Source organism: Rhamphochromis sp. 'chilingali' (assembly GCF_963969265.1).
Source record: "Rhamphochromis sp. 'chilingali' genome assembly, chromosome: 5".
NCBI classification, from domain to species: Eukaryota; Metazoa; Chordata; class Actinopteri; order Cichliformes; family Cichlidae; genus Rhamphochromis; species Rhamphochromis sp. 'chilingali'.
Window position 1 is genome coordinate 21,765,520 of NC_137932.1, and position 13,373 is coordinate 21,778,892.

At 40.2% G+C, this 13,373-nt stretch overlaps 1 protein-coding gene across 1 annotated transcript; it reads right to left on the reverse strand.

Annotated features, from left to right (window-relative positions):
• Positions 1-225: 225 nt before the first annotated feature.
• Positions 226-7,552, reverse strand: LOC308397739 (GTPase IMAP family member 9-like). The gene is made up of 2 exons (XM_080883824.1): positions 7,521-7,552; positions 226-1,177 (listed from the first exon to the last, which is right to left on the reverse strand). Exons 1-2 carry the CDS (start codon positions 7,543-7,545, stop codon positions 282-284), a joined length of 921 nt encoding a protein of 306 aa, XP_080739950.1. The 5' UTR covers positions 7,546-7,552; the 3' UTR covers positions 226-281.
• Between the last annotated feature and the right edge of the window lie 5,821 nt (positions 7,553-13,373).

The following is a 13,373-nucleotide window of genomic DNA, read 5'->3' on the forward strand; positions in this document are numbered from 1 at the left end:
GAATATAGGAACATAATTAAAAGGTTCAGTGTGGATAATGTGTTCTACTGACATACAACATAAGGACATGTCAAGGGCTGCAGACAAAGAAATCATAAAAATAATTAATGAAACAAGATGCTAATCTATATCTGTATCTGAGCAGCAATCAGCCTTATGATAAAGATAATATGGTGACAGAACAGGAAAAATAAACAATATTTATGAAATATAGTTTAAAGTTTATCTAAATTTTTCATAGGGCTTGAATGATATAACTAATTACTGCAATCCTTTGTGTTTTACTGTATGTTGCATCCTGTTTCATCTTTCACTCTGAAATATATATCTTGTTTTGGAACCCCGGCATATGCAGCTGCAACAGCCGCTCCAACAGCAGCTCCAACTCCAACTCCAACAGCCGCTCCAGCAGGAGCTGCACCAGCAGCAGCTAAACCTAGACCTCCAGCAGTAGCTCCAATAAAAACACCCTTTAGAACAGCCCGAATAAAGGAGTTGTCTTCCTCTGCCTTTCTTCTTGCTTCTTCAAGATTCATGTCTGGATATTTTTCCAGAAGTTCTTTAATCTTTTGTTTTATGGCTCTCTCGGCCTCTTGGAACATTTCGTTGGTGTAGAAGCCTCCTCCATTTAGTTGAATCATTGCACTGATCTTCAGCAGCAGCTCTTTAAGCTGAGAGGGATCTCTGTCATCATTGTCAAAAACATGATGATTTCTATGACACTGACTGATGAAGCGGCGGAGATCTGGATTCTCATTAATTAATTTTTCTATGGAGGAATGTCTTTTCTTCAGCTCATCTCCATGGGTAAACAGTACCATGGTGTAACATGATGCCTCTTTTCCAAATATTGCCTGAATGATTTTCACTGATTTTTGTTCTTTTGTGAATCTGGTTGGCTGGAGCACAACCAAAAAGACATGTGGCCCAGGAGCAGCAAAGGACATGCATCGAGCAATCTCTCTCCTCACCTGCTCTTCAGATTTATTTGTGTCACCCAGTCCTGGTGTATCAATTACAGCCAGTTTAAGGCCACCAAACTCTCCCATCTTTTTCTCACACACTTCTGTCACTGAGGAAGAAGTCAGCTCAGATTTAAAAGCATCTCTTCCTAAGATGGTGTTTCCTGCTGCACTCTTCCCAACTCCAGTTTTCCCAACAAGTACAATCCTGAGATCTGTGAGAGAACACAATAATGTTACCTGTTTACCCCCATCAGTTTATTTTATCTACAGTGGTCCCTCGCCATAACAGGGTTTACCTTTCAAGGTCTTGCTCTTTCGCTGATTTTTTTTTCTTGCAATTTTGCATGCTTTTTCTTTTCTTTTCTTTTTTCCCCCACACAAATGTGTTTGGCATCCTGATTGGCTGTAAACAACTGTCAATCAGTCTCCTCGTGCCATGTCTCCTGTACAGTACAGAATGAGTTCAGCTTGTCAAATTTACATAAATCTTCGATTGCTAGCAGTGTGACTCTGAAGTGCTGTACCGTCAAAGGCACCTGCGGTAGCACTCAAAAGGCAGGGGAAGATGCTAACCAACGCACAAAAAGTTGGACCTTTTGACATGCTAAAGGAAGGTAGAAGTTACGGTATTTTTCGGACCATAAGGCACACCAGGTTATGAGGCGCATTAAACGAAACAAAACAGTCCAATAAGTCAAACTTTACTCAACTCGTTCTTCTTGCTTCGTCTACTTCTGTACCATTGATTCATTAATATTGAATTCACTCGCAGCTGCTCTATTCCCATGTCCTGCACCTGAAAACAGGGTTTAGTCTTTGGTTTCATTCCATAATACTGGACTTATTTTTCTACAAAGGTTTGAACTTCGAGGGTGTTTAAACAAGAGAGAAAAGTGCCTGTCTGAGAAAAGTGTATAAAGTGTGTAGTGAGGGATTTTACAGCCTTAAAACATCTACAGTGGCTTGCAAAAGTCTTCGGCCCCCTTGAACTTTTCCACATTTTGTCACATTACAGCCACAAACATGAATCAATTTTATTGGAATTCTACGTGAAAGACCAACACAAAGTGGTGAACGAAAATCATACATGATTCCAAACATTTTTCACAAATAAATAACTGCAAAGTGGGGTGTGTGTAATTGTTCAGCCCCCTTTGGTCTGAGTGCAGTCAGTTGCCCATAGACATTGCCTGATGAGTGCCAATGACTAAATAGAGTGCACCTGTGTGTAATCTAATGTCAGTACAAATACAGCTGCTCTGTGACGGCCTCAGAGGTTGTCTAAGAGAATATTGGGAGCAACAAGACCATGAAGTCCAAAGAACACACCAGACAGGTCAGGGATAAAGTTGTTGAGAAATTTAAAGCAGGCTTAGGCTACAAAAAGATTTCCCAAGCCTTGAACATCCCACGGAGCACTGTTCAAGCGATCATTCAGAAATGGAAGGAGTATGGCACAACTGTAAACCTAATAAGACAAGGCCGTCCACCTAAGCTCACAGGCCGAACAAGGAGAGCGCTGATCGGAAATGCAGCCAGAGGCCCATGGTGACTCTGGACGAGCTGCAGAGATCTACAGCTCAGGTGGGGGAATCTGTCCATAGGACAACTATTAGTCGTGCACTGCACAAAGTTGGCCTTTATGGAAGAGTGGCAAGAAGAAAGCCATTGTTAACAGAAAACCATAAGAAGTCCCGTTTGCACTTTGCCACAAGCCATGTGGGGGACACAGCAAACATGTGGAAGGAGGTGCTCTGGTCAGATGAAAATAGGAACTTTTTGGCCAAAATGCAAAACGCTATGTGTGGCGGAAAACTAACACTGCACATCACTCTGAACACACCATCCCCACTGTCAAATATGGTGGTGGCAACATCATGCTCTGGGGGTGCGTCTCTTCAGCAGGGACAGGGAAGCTGGTCAGAGTTGATGGGAAGATGGATGGAGCCAAATACAGGGCAATCTTGGAAGAAAACCTCTTGGAGTCTGCAAAAGACTTGAGACTGGGGCAGACGTTCACCTTCCAGCAGGACAACGACCCTAAACATAAAGCCAGGGCAACAATGGATGGTTTAAAACAAAACATATCCATGTGTTAGAATGGCCCAGTCAAAGTCCAGATCTAAATCCAATCGAGAATCTGTGGCAAGATCTGAAAACTGCTGTTCACAAACACTGTCCAGCTAATCTGACTGAGCTGGAGCTGTTTTACAAAGAAGAATGGGCAAGAATTTCAGTCTCTAGATGTGCAAAGCTGGTAGAGACATACCCTAAAAGACTGGCAGCTGGAATTGCAGCAAAAGGTTGTTCTACAAAGTATTGACTCAGGGGGTTGAATAATTACACACACCCCACTTTTCAGTTATTTATTTGTAAAAAATGTTTGGACTCATGATTTTCGTTCCACTTCTCACGTGTACACCACTTTGTGTTGGTCTTTAACGTGGAATTCCAATAAAATTGATTCATGTTTGTGGCTGTAATGTGACAAAATGTGGAGAAGTTCAAGGGGGCTGAACACTTTTGCAAGCCACTGTATAATAATTGTAAAAAATAAAGTTGGCTACTTCGTGGATTTCACCTATCGCGGGTTATTCTTATTTTCATGTTAACTTCTGACGCTATCAATAATGCACCTGGCTTTTACTTCCCTATGTTTTCCTCTGTTCTCTGGGACTTTTTTTTTTTTTTTTTGGTCGAATAGGATTTTTGTATCACAAAATCGTTACCCTTTAGTCTTTATACCACTGCAAAACTGTGAGACATATGTAATTCTGTTTATTTAGAAACGTGTAAAAATGTTCCACTTGAAAAAGACATTTAAAAGTAAGGCAATTAGGGTGAGTGACATGACCACATCACCTGCAGCACCACTGGTTTAACAGTGGTAAAAGCCACATTGTTTCACGTGTCAGTGACTCTAAATTTAAATACGGTTTAATATCTGTTTGATACTTGGGGAAGAGTGAAAGGGACAACACGGGAACTATTTTGACCGGTCAGTTTTTTTGGTACTCACTTCTAGCACTAAACTACACCTAAACCTAAACTTGGTTTATATCTCACCCAGATAGAGTGCAGGTCATAACTTCTTACCTGAAGTTCAGTTCACCTGACACTCAGACTGGCGGCCTCGGGTCTCTCTTCCTCCCCTTTCCCGCATCCACCTGCTGACCTCTGTGGAGGTCAGCAATTTGATATTTGACTGAATCTTATTGTTTTAGCTTCGGGGTGGCCAGTCTGGCTGGGGGGGTGGCCTGTGCCCCCCCAGGCCACCCCGCTGGACACGCCACAATGTTGATTCTTGGCTCCACCTTGCACTACAGCAATAACCTCATTAGGTTGGCAGATAATACAACTGTGGTGGGTCTTATTAGTAACACTGATGAGATAAACTACAGGAAGAAGGTGAATCAGTTGGTTACTCAAAATAAATGGTGCTGCTGTGGAGAAGGTGAGCAGCGCAAAAATTTCTGGGTGTGCACATTACACAGGACCTCTCCTGAACATGCAACACTGCATCACTGGCCAAGAAAGCACAGCAATGCCTCTACTTCTTCTGTAAACTGAGGAAAGCAGGATCCCCAGTACCCATCCTGTGCACTTTCTATCATGTCACCATTTTCAAAACAAAAGTTGGCATATCATCCTGCAAACCCTGACTACAAATCTGTAGAACTCTGCCTATGGTTCCTAAGTGCTGACAGGGTGATCTTCTTGTGGTGTTGTCTTCTTGGGATGTCCACTTCACGGCCTGTCTCTGACATCCACCATTGTATAGAATTTAGCCTTCAATTTGGAGATGGTAGTAGGACTTACTCCAAATAGTGATGCAGCTTGAAACTGCCCAATGGCACAGGCACTAGTCTTATGAATGATTATCGTCACCTGAAGTACCAGAAGCTCAAAACTAGAGTTAACAGCACAATAAGCAATTTGGTATTGAGAGAGGAGATTTAGCAAGTTTTTCATTAGTTTTTTTTTTTTAAACATAATTAATATTTTTTATGCAACCCCCCCCCCCCAAAAAAAAAAAAACCCTGTACAGTAACTATAACTGGTTCATGTAAACAGCAGGAGTTTTTGCAGTTTCAGTAGTTAGACTAAAAAAATGTGTCAGACAGATGGAGGAAATGCTCTGAAGCTGAGGTTTGAATTATTATTATTTATTGGTTTTTTTGCCTGTCCCGTTTGGTTCTTTTGGCATCAGAATTATTGTCTAAAAGCAAAGAAAGATGCCCAACGGATTTCCTTTACCAAATGGACCATCCCAGCCTTGCCGTATTGGTCTATTTGATTCACCTTTTATTGTTTATTTTATTTTATTTTCACTTGCTAAATACGGGACAGACTTGACTGGGGAAAAGAAAAGGGAGAAAGAAAGAGGGAAACAAAAACAGCGTTGAAAAGGAATTGTGATAAAGGGCTAAAAACAAAAACCAACAAAACAAACAGACAAAAAATACATATATCAATCACCTGGATCACCTGTTGAGAAAGAAAAAAGAGAAAACAAGCAAAAAAAAACCAAAAAAACCCCAGACAGTAAGGTTTGAATTAGACACAAAGATTCAAATATTTTTGGTAGAGCTCAGAGTGACATGACTTTGTTTGCTCTTTTTTTCCCCAGAACAGATTATTTCCTGGATTGCTGTGCACTGAATATGAAAGCCAGATCGGTTTCTTTTTATCCCTGTGGTTACACAAGGCCACAAAAAGCACTTTTTTTCTCTCTCTTGGCTCTTGGCGAAGGCGGTCGCACTTTTCTCCTCTCCTCCTTCCCCTTATCTTCCCTGCTTAGCCTCTTGTGTCCTTGTCCTGTCTCGTGTGTATTACTTTCCCTGGAACAGTCTCTCACTGTCGTTCTCTAAAACCTAAAAGAGAATTATGGATTTGATCAACTGGTCTCTGAATGCTATTGACACCCTTTTCTCAACAAGAAGTCTGGGCTTGGGAGAGCCCCAGTGTCCTGGAGGGACATTCCCTGCCAGATACACGATGGACGGGTGGTAGAAATGGAGGATCGTGTGCCTGGTGGGACTGTCGATCGAGGACGCTGAAGATATCTGATCGGAGCTGGCTTGGCCCTGGCTTATCGGAGAATTAATTCAAACCCTTACACTGATAAGCACGCACTCATCCCCCTCCCTTTCCAAATGCTTGTTTCCTGTGTGCCGCGCTGGAATGGTAGCGCTGTGCAGGATGACTGCTGTGTTTCCTTCGGATTTCTCCTCACCCCCTACCCAACCTTGTGGCTTGTCACGTGCTCCAATGTTGTACTGTGGACATTTATGTGCTCTCTGTGCAGAGGAGTTTTTTTGTTTCCTGTTCTCATGCTGTCCTCCCATAGGTGCCCAGCATGAGTATGGGTCTCTTTTTCCTCTTCTACTTTCCCATTGTTGTGTACTTTTTCAGTGTTTTCCTGTAACGCTGCCGATCTCCGACCTGTATTCCCATGTGATGTCTATGTTGTGTGCGTAAGTCGGGGGGGGGGTTTCTATTCCACTGCGGGGCAACCTGCATGTGGCCAATAGAGTCTTTCATTCAACAATGAGCTATTATACGAAAACCTGCTGAGAACATGTGAGTCCCCACATGTCGTTTTCACGTCCCACGTCTCAAACAAAGTAAAACGTGAGACACATTTCGTTTGATGTGGTGTCCAACTTGTGTCGTTTAGTTTATTTCAGTGTTTTATTTTTTAGAACACATGTTATACTTGTTTTAGCAGCTCATTTTTAACTAAAACCGTTATTAAGAATATTATGATATAGGATTTTAGTGCTGTTTGTGGATATTCTAAAGACTGATGTAAAGTTGTCTTCAGAAACGATCAAGTTGTGTGTTTTTAATATTCATTTCAGCTGCATCCTAAACTCTATTTTATATATTATTCCAGTGTAACAAACAAATCAGTCTAGTCTTTACTGGAACCTTTCAAAATAATTCACAGTTGAAACACTCCAACTCACAACAGAGCATCCCTCCATCAGGTCCAACCTACTATCAGTGGCTCTAAGGTGCCTGTGCTGATAGCTCTAGGTCTAACAAACTGCATTCAAAACAGGTGGGTTATGTGGTGGCTAACTGTCCAAAGATATAAAGGGCATAACAAACTTTATTACAAAAAAAATTAAAAGAGGACCATGTGAGACATGTAAATCAGAAATTCTAGTAAAGGGTTTTTTTTCTTTTTCTTTTTTAAATCTCTAGTAAATGGCCACACAGAGACCAAGTTCACGCGCTATTTGCATGCCACACATTCTGGAAACGACATTCAACCTGCAGCCATTTTGTTAAGGGCAACTGCCATTAGTGAAGCTAGACTGAAAAGTAATAGCCTGGACTGAAGTCTTAAAAACAATGGAGACATACCTTGTATGATTTAATTTTAACCTTGCCGTTTTCTCTCTCTCTCTCTTTTTTTTTTTAAACCTTGGATACTTCTTTTCTTAAAGAAAACTAATAAAATAGAGATCGCCCCGTGCTTTAATTCTGAGATGTTTATTATAGAAATTAATTTTAAATGAGAGTGAAAGTGATAAAAGTACTCACCTTCCAATGCAGGTTTGCCAGCCATGTTTTTGTTTTTTGTTGTTTGTTATTTCCTAAGCAGTTGATCGAGTGTGTTCACTTTCTGGGGGTGACATTGAATAGTTTCGTTTCACTGAAAGAGCTGTAATATAGTCTGACCGTAAACTCCTCCCCAAGTGACACAAACAAGAGGTGGAGTAAATAACTTAGCTGCCCTCCAAATCCCGGTATGGCAGTGTAGGAAGTCAGAGACTCAAAAAATCTCTGAATCCGACTTAGTATTGATGATCACCCCCTGTGATTTATTTAGGCTTCTTCATCTATTAGTCAGTCAAAGGTTATTTATTCACACACAGGAACAGAATAGACAAAAGATTCTGTAAACGAGAAATCCATTTTCCAAATCTGACTTGGGGGAGATATTACAGTGTTTAGAGATGATATATGTAAAACAAAATAGATGTAGTGATATCATAAAACGCCTCAGCAAGCATGGTGTGAGACGAGTATTAATTGTCCCCAACTCTATTCACAATGAAAGTATATCACTCTATAATTAAACAGATAAAAATAAAGGCAAAGTATGTAAATACTTAAGAGCCCGTTCCCTTCCCTCTCCACCCTCCTTTATCTTTGAAGTTTCTGCTCTCCTTCGCTCTCTGGCGCCTTTTCCCTTGGGGTTTTTAGTAGGTGCAGCAGGTGAGCTGTTGTACACCTGTTTTCCATTTTCTTGTTTACCTCACTATTTAAAGTTACAGTAGGTAAAAAACAAATCTTCACTACATCAGTTCAGCTGCTGAATTTGAACAGTTTAAAGTCAGACAGATGTGATTCACAGATTTGACCTAATAGTCAGGACACCGTGTATTTTCAGTAACGTCAGCCCCTCCTTTGCTCACGCCTTATGTAAACAGCCGTCCATAAGTAGCCTGTTTGAATTTTTACAGTCCTTAGGAGAAATTGGGGAGGGAGATGACTCCCGGGCATTCCTGAGAGTCTTTCGGGCCACGGCAAAGGCGGCCTGAGGAGGAGTGGGCACTGCGGCTGCTGCCTCTGTTAGTGTGTCTCAGCTTGCCCGCCTTTTCGCGATGTTTGTGAAGGGACCAGCTGGTTGACGCAGCGAGGGAGGTAGTAGTAACGTTGCCAGAGGACCATTTGACCGCGTGGCCCATAACGCCATGAGGGCAGCCACGACCCTGAGGAGATGTTTCTCTGCAGGGCAGCAGGGTGCACCAAGGTCGTTATCTCCGACCCCCGACACAATTTGCTTCCTCTGCGTCAGGAGCGCGCACCGGGCAGGGACAGCGGATCCAGTTGACTCCACCTTCATTCCAACCTGTGAGACGTGGAAATAGTGATGTTTTACTTTTGTGTGTGCGGGGGGAAGGGGGGGGGGGTTGTTACGTTATGGTTCAGTGTATGGATTACAACAGAGCGTTCTACCATAGCTCTTTTCTTCCACAGTCTACTTCCTACAAAACTTTATACATTTCAATGAAATTGTAAAGCTGAAGGATCAAGATTACTCAATGTTTTTGGGCTAGCAGCATGAACGTAAAACTGTTAAAGACTCAACTTGAAATGCAGACAAAATTAAAGAAATAAAATTGTTAACATTATAAGGCAGATTATACACAATTACTCTTCAGTGTACCCATGGAAAACTTGCTGTAACTGTGAAAACATTTTACAAGGCAAACAACGAAAAGCTTTTTTGTACATGTGGGCTTTCCACACAGAGCTGGTGGAACCATTGCATACACCTGTCCCACTGAATCTGTCAAAAAAAAAAAATAGGGCCAGCCTTAAATTTCTAAGGATTTCTTGTAACCGCTTGACAACAAGAATTTATGATTAAGTTTCCCCAGCTGTCATCAGTGTCGCGTTCTCTCGCTGCAGTAGTGGCAGGTAAATACCCCATTGTTAAGAAACAATTCACAAAGACGCAGACTTGACACTGAACTAAACCTACACTAAACACGAGGGCACATGACACAAAACCTAAGGACAAAACCTTAAACCAGAATAAACTGAAACATAGACTCATAATAATAATCAACAAAGCATAACAAGACAATCAGGATACCACCATAATAAAGAAAAATATAAGAAACTGAAAATGCTGGGTCAAAATGACCCAGAGCCGTGACACATAACTTTTCAGAGATGACATTTTTCTTTTCAGTTGTGTAGCTAGTAACTGGGAATCAAAGTAGCTAACCTCTCCAAATTACTGTTATATCAGTTAACAACAGCTTATCAGATAACAAGCTTAAACATGAAAAAGTACATCAGTTTATTGATTTGTTTAAATAAAACAGCTCATTCATTATTTCTGTAATACATCCAACTTTCATAAATGTCTACATATTTAAAATATTACAAATATTTCAACTGATTGGAGTATAAGTTTTCATTTTGCATTAAAATAAACAAATAATAATAAAAAATAAATATTAACAATTAAATAAAAAATACTGTTAGGACTTACTAACAAACAGTGTTATTATTACACCTGAAAAGCATGAATTCTGGGATCTCCAAAAGTTGATTCTGTTCATCTGGTTGTAGCGTTTTCAGTGGGAGAAACGTTTCGTCACTCATCCAAGTGACTTCTTCAGTCTGAGCAGACTGCAGGTTTCCCCAATCTTATATAAGATTTCATACACACACTCAACACACACAATGAAACTACACGAAATGAGTATACCACTAAACTTGAAGTAAAATTATGAAAATACAAAGAAAGAAAGTATAGAAATACAAAAAGCCTAAATTTAAAACCTAAAATATCAGTAAAGCCTAAAACACAAGAACCTTCACTGTCTTGGGTCAAAAAAGGTTCGGTAATATTAAGGGGAAACATTTGCAACCCGAAGTTCATTCCAATTTTGTGACCTGAAAAAAAGGTCATTAAACAAACAGGTAAACAAATCAATAGGATTGCAATGAGGACTGAATGGATCCAAGTACAAGTGAATAAGATTTATTGAGACTTTTTGGAATAAAGTATAAATGTTATTGTCCTTCAAAATGCCTTATATGTGCTACTTTTCCAGATTTGTAATATGTAGATTTTGTTGTGTAGCCTCTTATTTGTGATTGTCTCTGATCACTCTGTTTTGTTTCTGACATAACAGAATGAGAGCGAAGCGCTCCATTTATCAGCAAATTAACCTTATAGCAGCTTTATCCAAAAAGCAGTATGGATTTGTGTGGATTGTTATGTGTAGTCAGAAATGTTTTGCATTGATATAAGAGGAATTGAATATCTCATTAAACTCCAAAAAAACAGATCTGCAGGAAAAATATCAAATCATAAGTAAAGAAATATTAATACTTAAGCAAAAGACACAGCAAAAGTATGTCTCTTTCTGCAATTTCACACAAATCTGTTATTGTTTCAAGCTGTTGATGGTAGCATAGATGTTTAGAGGTTTGGGATAAGAACAGGGGGAAGCTTTCACCATACTGTAGGTAACTGCTTCATCTTCATCTCTGCCATTTTTTGCCAGAACCTAGAAGTTAATTTACATTGTGATTAGTTTTATAATGTATACAGTCACTTGCCATTTTGTTAGGCTCACCTGTTTGACTGCTCAATAATGCAAATAATCACATAATCATATGTCAGCAATTGTGCATTTGCTAAAATAATGTAGTAGTTTTTTGTCGACATGGTCAAGGTGATTTCCTGAACTTCACACTGAGCATCAGAATGGCAAAGAAAGGTAATTTAATTGATGTAGCATGATTGTTGGTGGCGGACAGGCTGCTCTGAGCCATTCAGAAACTATTGATGCACTAGGATTTTCCTTTATAGACAAAAGTCATTAAAAAGAGAGGAACTCCACTGAGCAGCAGTTCTCTGAGCAAAAGGCCTTGTTGATATGAGAGGTCAAAGGCCAGTTTGCGTCTAGCTGATGGAAAGGCATCAGTAACTCAAATAACCAATTATTAAAACCAAAGTAACCAAAACAAAAATAGAAAATTGGAAAAATGTTGCCTGTTCTAAAGAGTCTTAATTTCTGCTTTTAAATTTGAAAAGCAGGGACTTTGGTTTAAACAAAAGCATGGCACCATCCCGTTTCAGTCTGGTGGTGGGTATATTGATGTGAGAGATATTGTGATCTTGGGCCTTTTCTTTATGCCAAAGCCAAACTGTTGTTGCTGACCATGTCTTTTTTCTTTTTTTTACCCATCTTTTGATAGTTGCTTCCATCAGGATAATGTACCATGTTATCCAGCTCAAATCACCTCACATTTGTTTCTAGAATAAGAAATTGGGTTCAGTGTACACCTTTGGGATGTGGTGGAGTGGGAGATGTCATCAAGGCTCTGCAGCAACAGTGTGATGCTATCATTTAAATATGAATCAAAATTCATGAGGAATGTTTGCCACTAAGAATTAAGGCAAAAAGGGGGCCCAGCTATGTAAAAGCAAAGTGTACATAAATCTGCCCGGTCCATGTAGGTGATAACAATAAGCTTACCAAAGTTTTAGTAGTGCTCTTGGTGAAGGTGATGGAGGCATAGCGAACAGCATCTTCAGGATCAGCCTACACAGAGACAACAACATAATGACTGCTGGGTTGATTCCACACTTCAGAGAGGAAGCAGTGCATAACTCTTTACTATTACAGAGAGCTGAATAGTTGTGAAAGCAGACTGAGTCAGTATAAGGTCATTTTTCTGTTTTCTTCTTCTCTTTTTAAAAAAGAAATTGGATATCATCATAAATTAAAAGAAAAAAAAATGCTGAATTTATTTTAATTTAATAAAACATTAAAAGATAAAATACAATTTTAAGTTCGCATGTGCTTAGTTTATCCCAGATTGGGATACAAAAAGTATTTAACAGTCATAGCCTATAACAAGCTTATAATTAAAGCAAAACTTACAGTGGTTTCCCTGGTCTGCAATCTTTTTTCGGAAAAAGAGAAACCCAATAGAGTCTTCAGGCTGCTTAGATATTTTTGTTTATAAAAGGTTCATCTTGTGGAGGCTCTTACCTTTAAATTTCTTCCACTGGATGGATGGATGGATGGATGGATATAACAAGAACTACACATATTAGGAGTGCTACTACACCCACTAACGCAGCAATCACCTTCCCCCATTCTGAAGAAAAGGACAACATTTAAAAAAATTTCCAGTTTCTGTTCTGTTCATTGGCTAAAAATAAAATACTTTTTGTTTTGTTTTGTTTTTTTCCAGGCAAAGAAATGTTTAATCATCTTCTTGTGAGTAAAGAGATTCTTGTTGAGCAACAACATGATGTAAGACTTAGATGTGACTTAGAACATTAACTTTTAATAGGAAATGTGTCAAAATACAACATTTGAATTTCTTGGAAGGACAGTAGCAGAGTTTATATCAATACTGATTATTCTATATGGAAATTACTTGGATTGCAAATTGAGACGAAGAGCCCAATGACAACATTAACTTATATAGAGAGTCATCAGTACACAGGAGTACAGGATGTCATGGTCCTGGGCCATGTGGGCCCAGTATTCTTAGTTTCTTGTATTTTTGTATTTCGTTCCTTATTTAGACCATGTTTTAGAACGCGACCTCGACATGGACCCAGCGATTCACAACCCCTCCGCTGAGCTCCGTGAGGATCTAATCCACACGGTGGTATATGACTGTCAGAAGTGGTTGACGCTGCCAAGGGGAGGATACCGGGAGATCTTAGCCAGCCGTCTACAGCGGATGGTGTCCGGACTCCCCTGGTTATTCGGCGCGCTACACCCCCGCATCCGGGACTTCCTCGTGTCCACCATGGGCATCCGCCCGGAACCGCCTCTCCGGTGGGAAGAGTCGGAGGACGTTCAGTCCGGTCCGCTGGAGGATTCGCGGCCCGGCTCA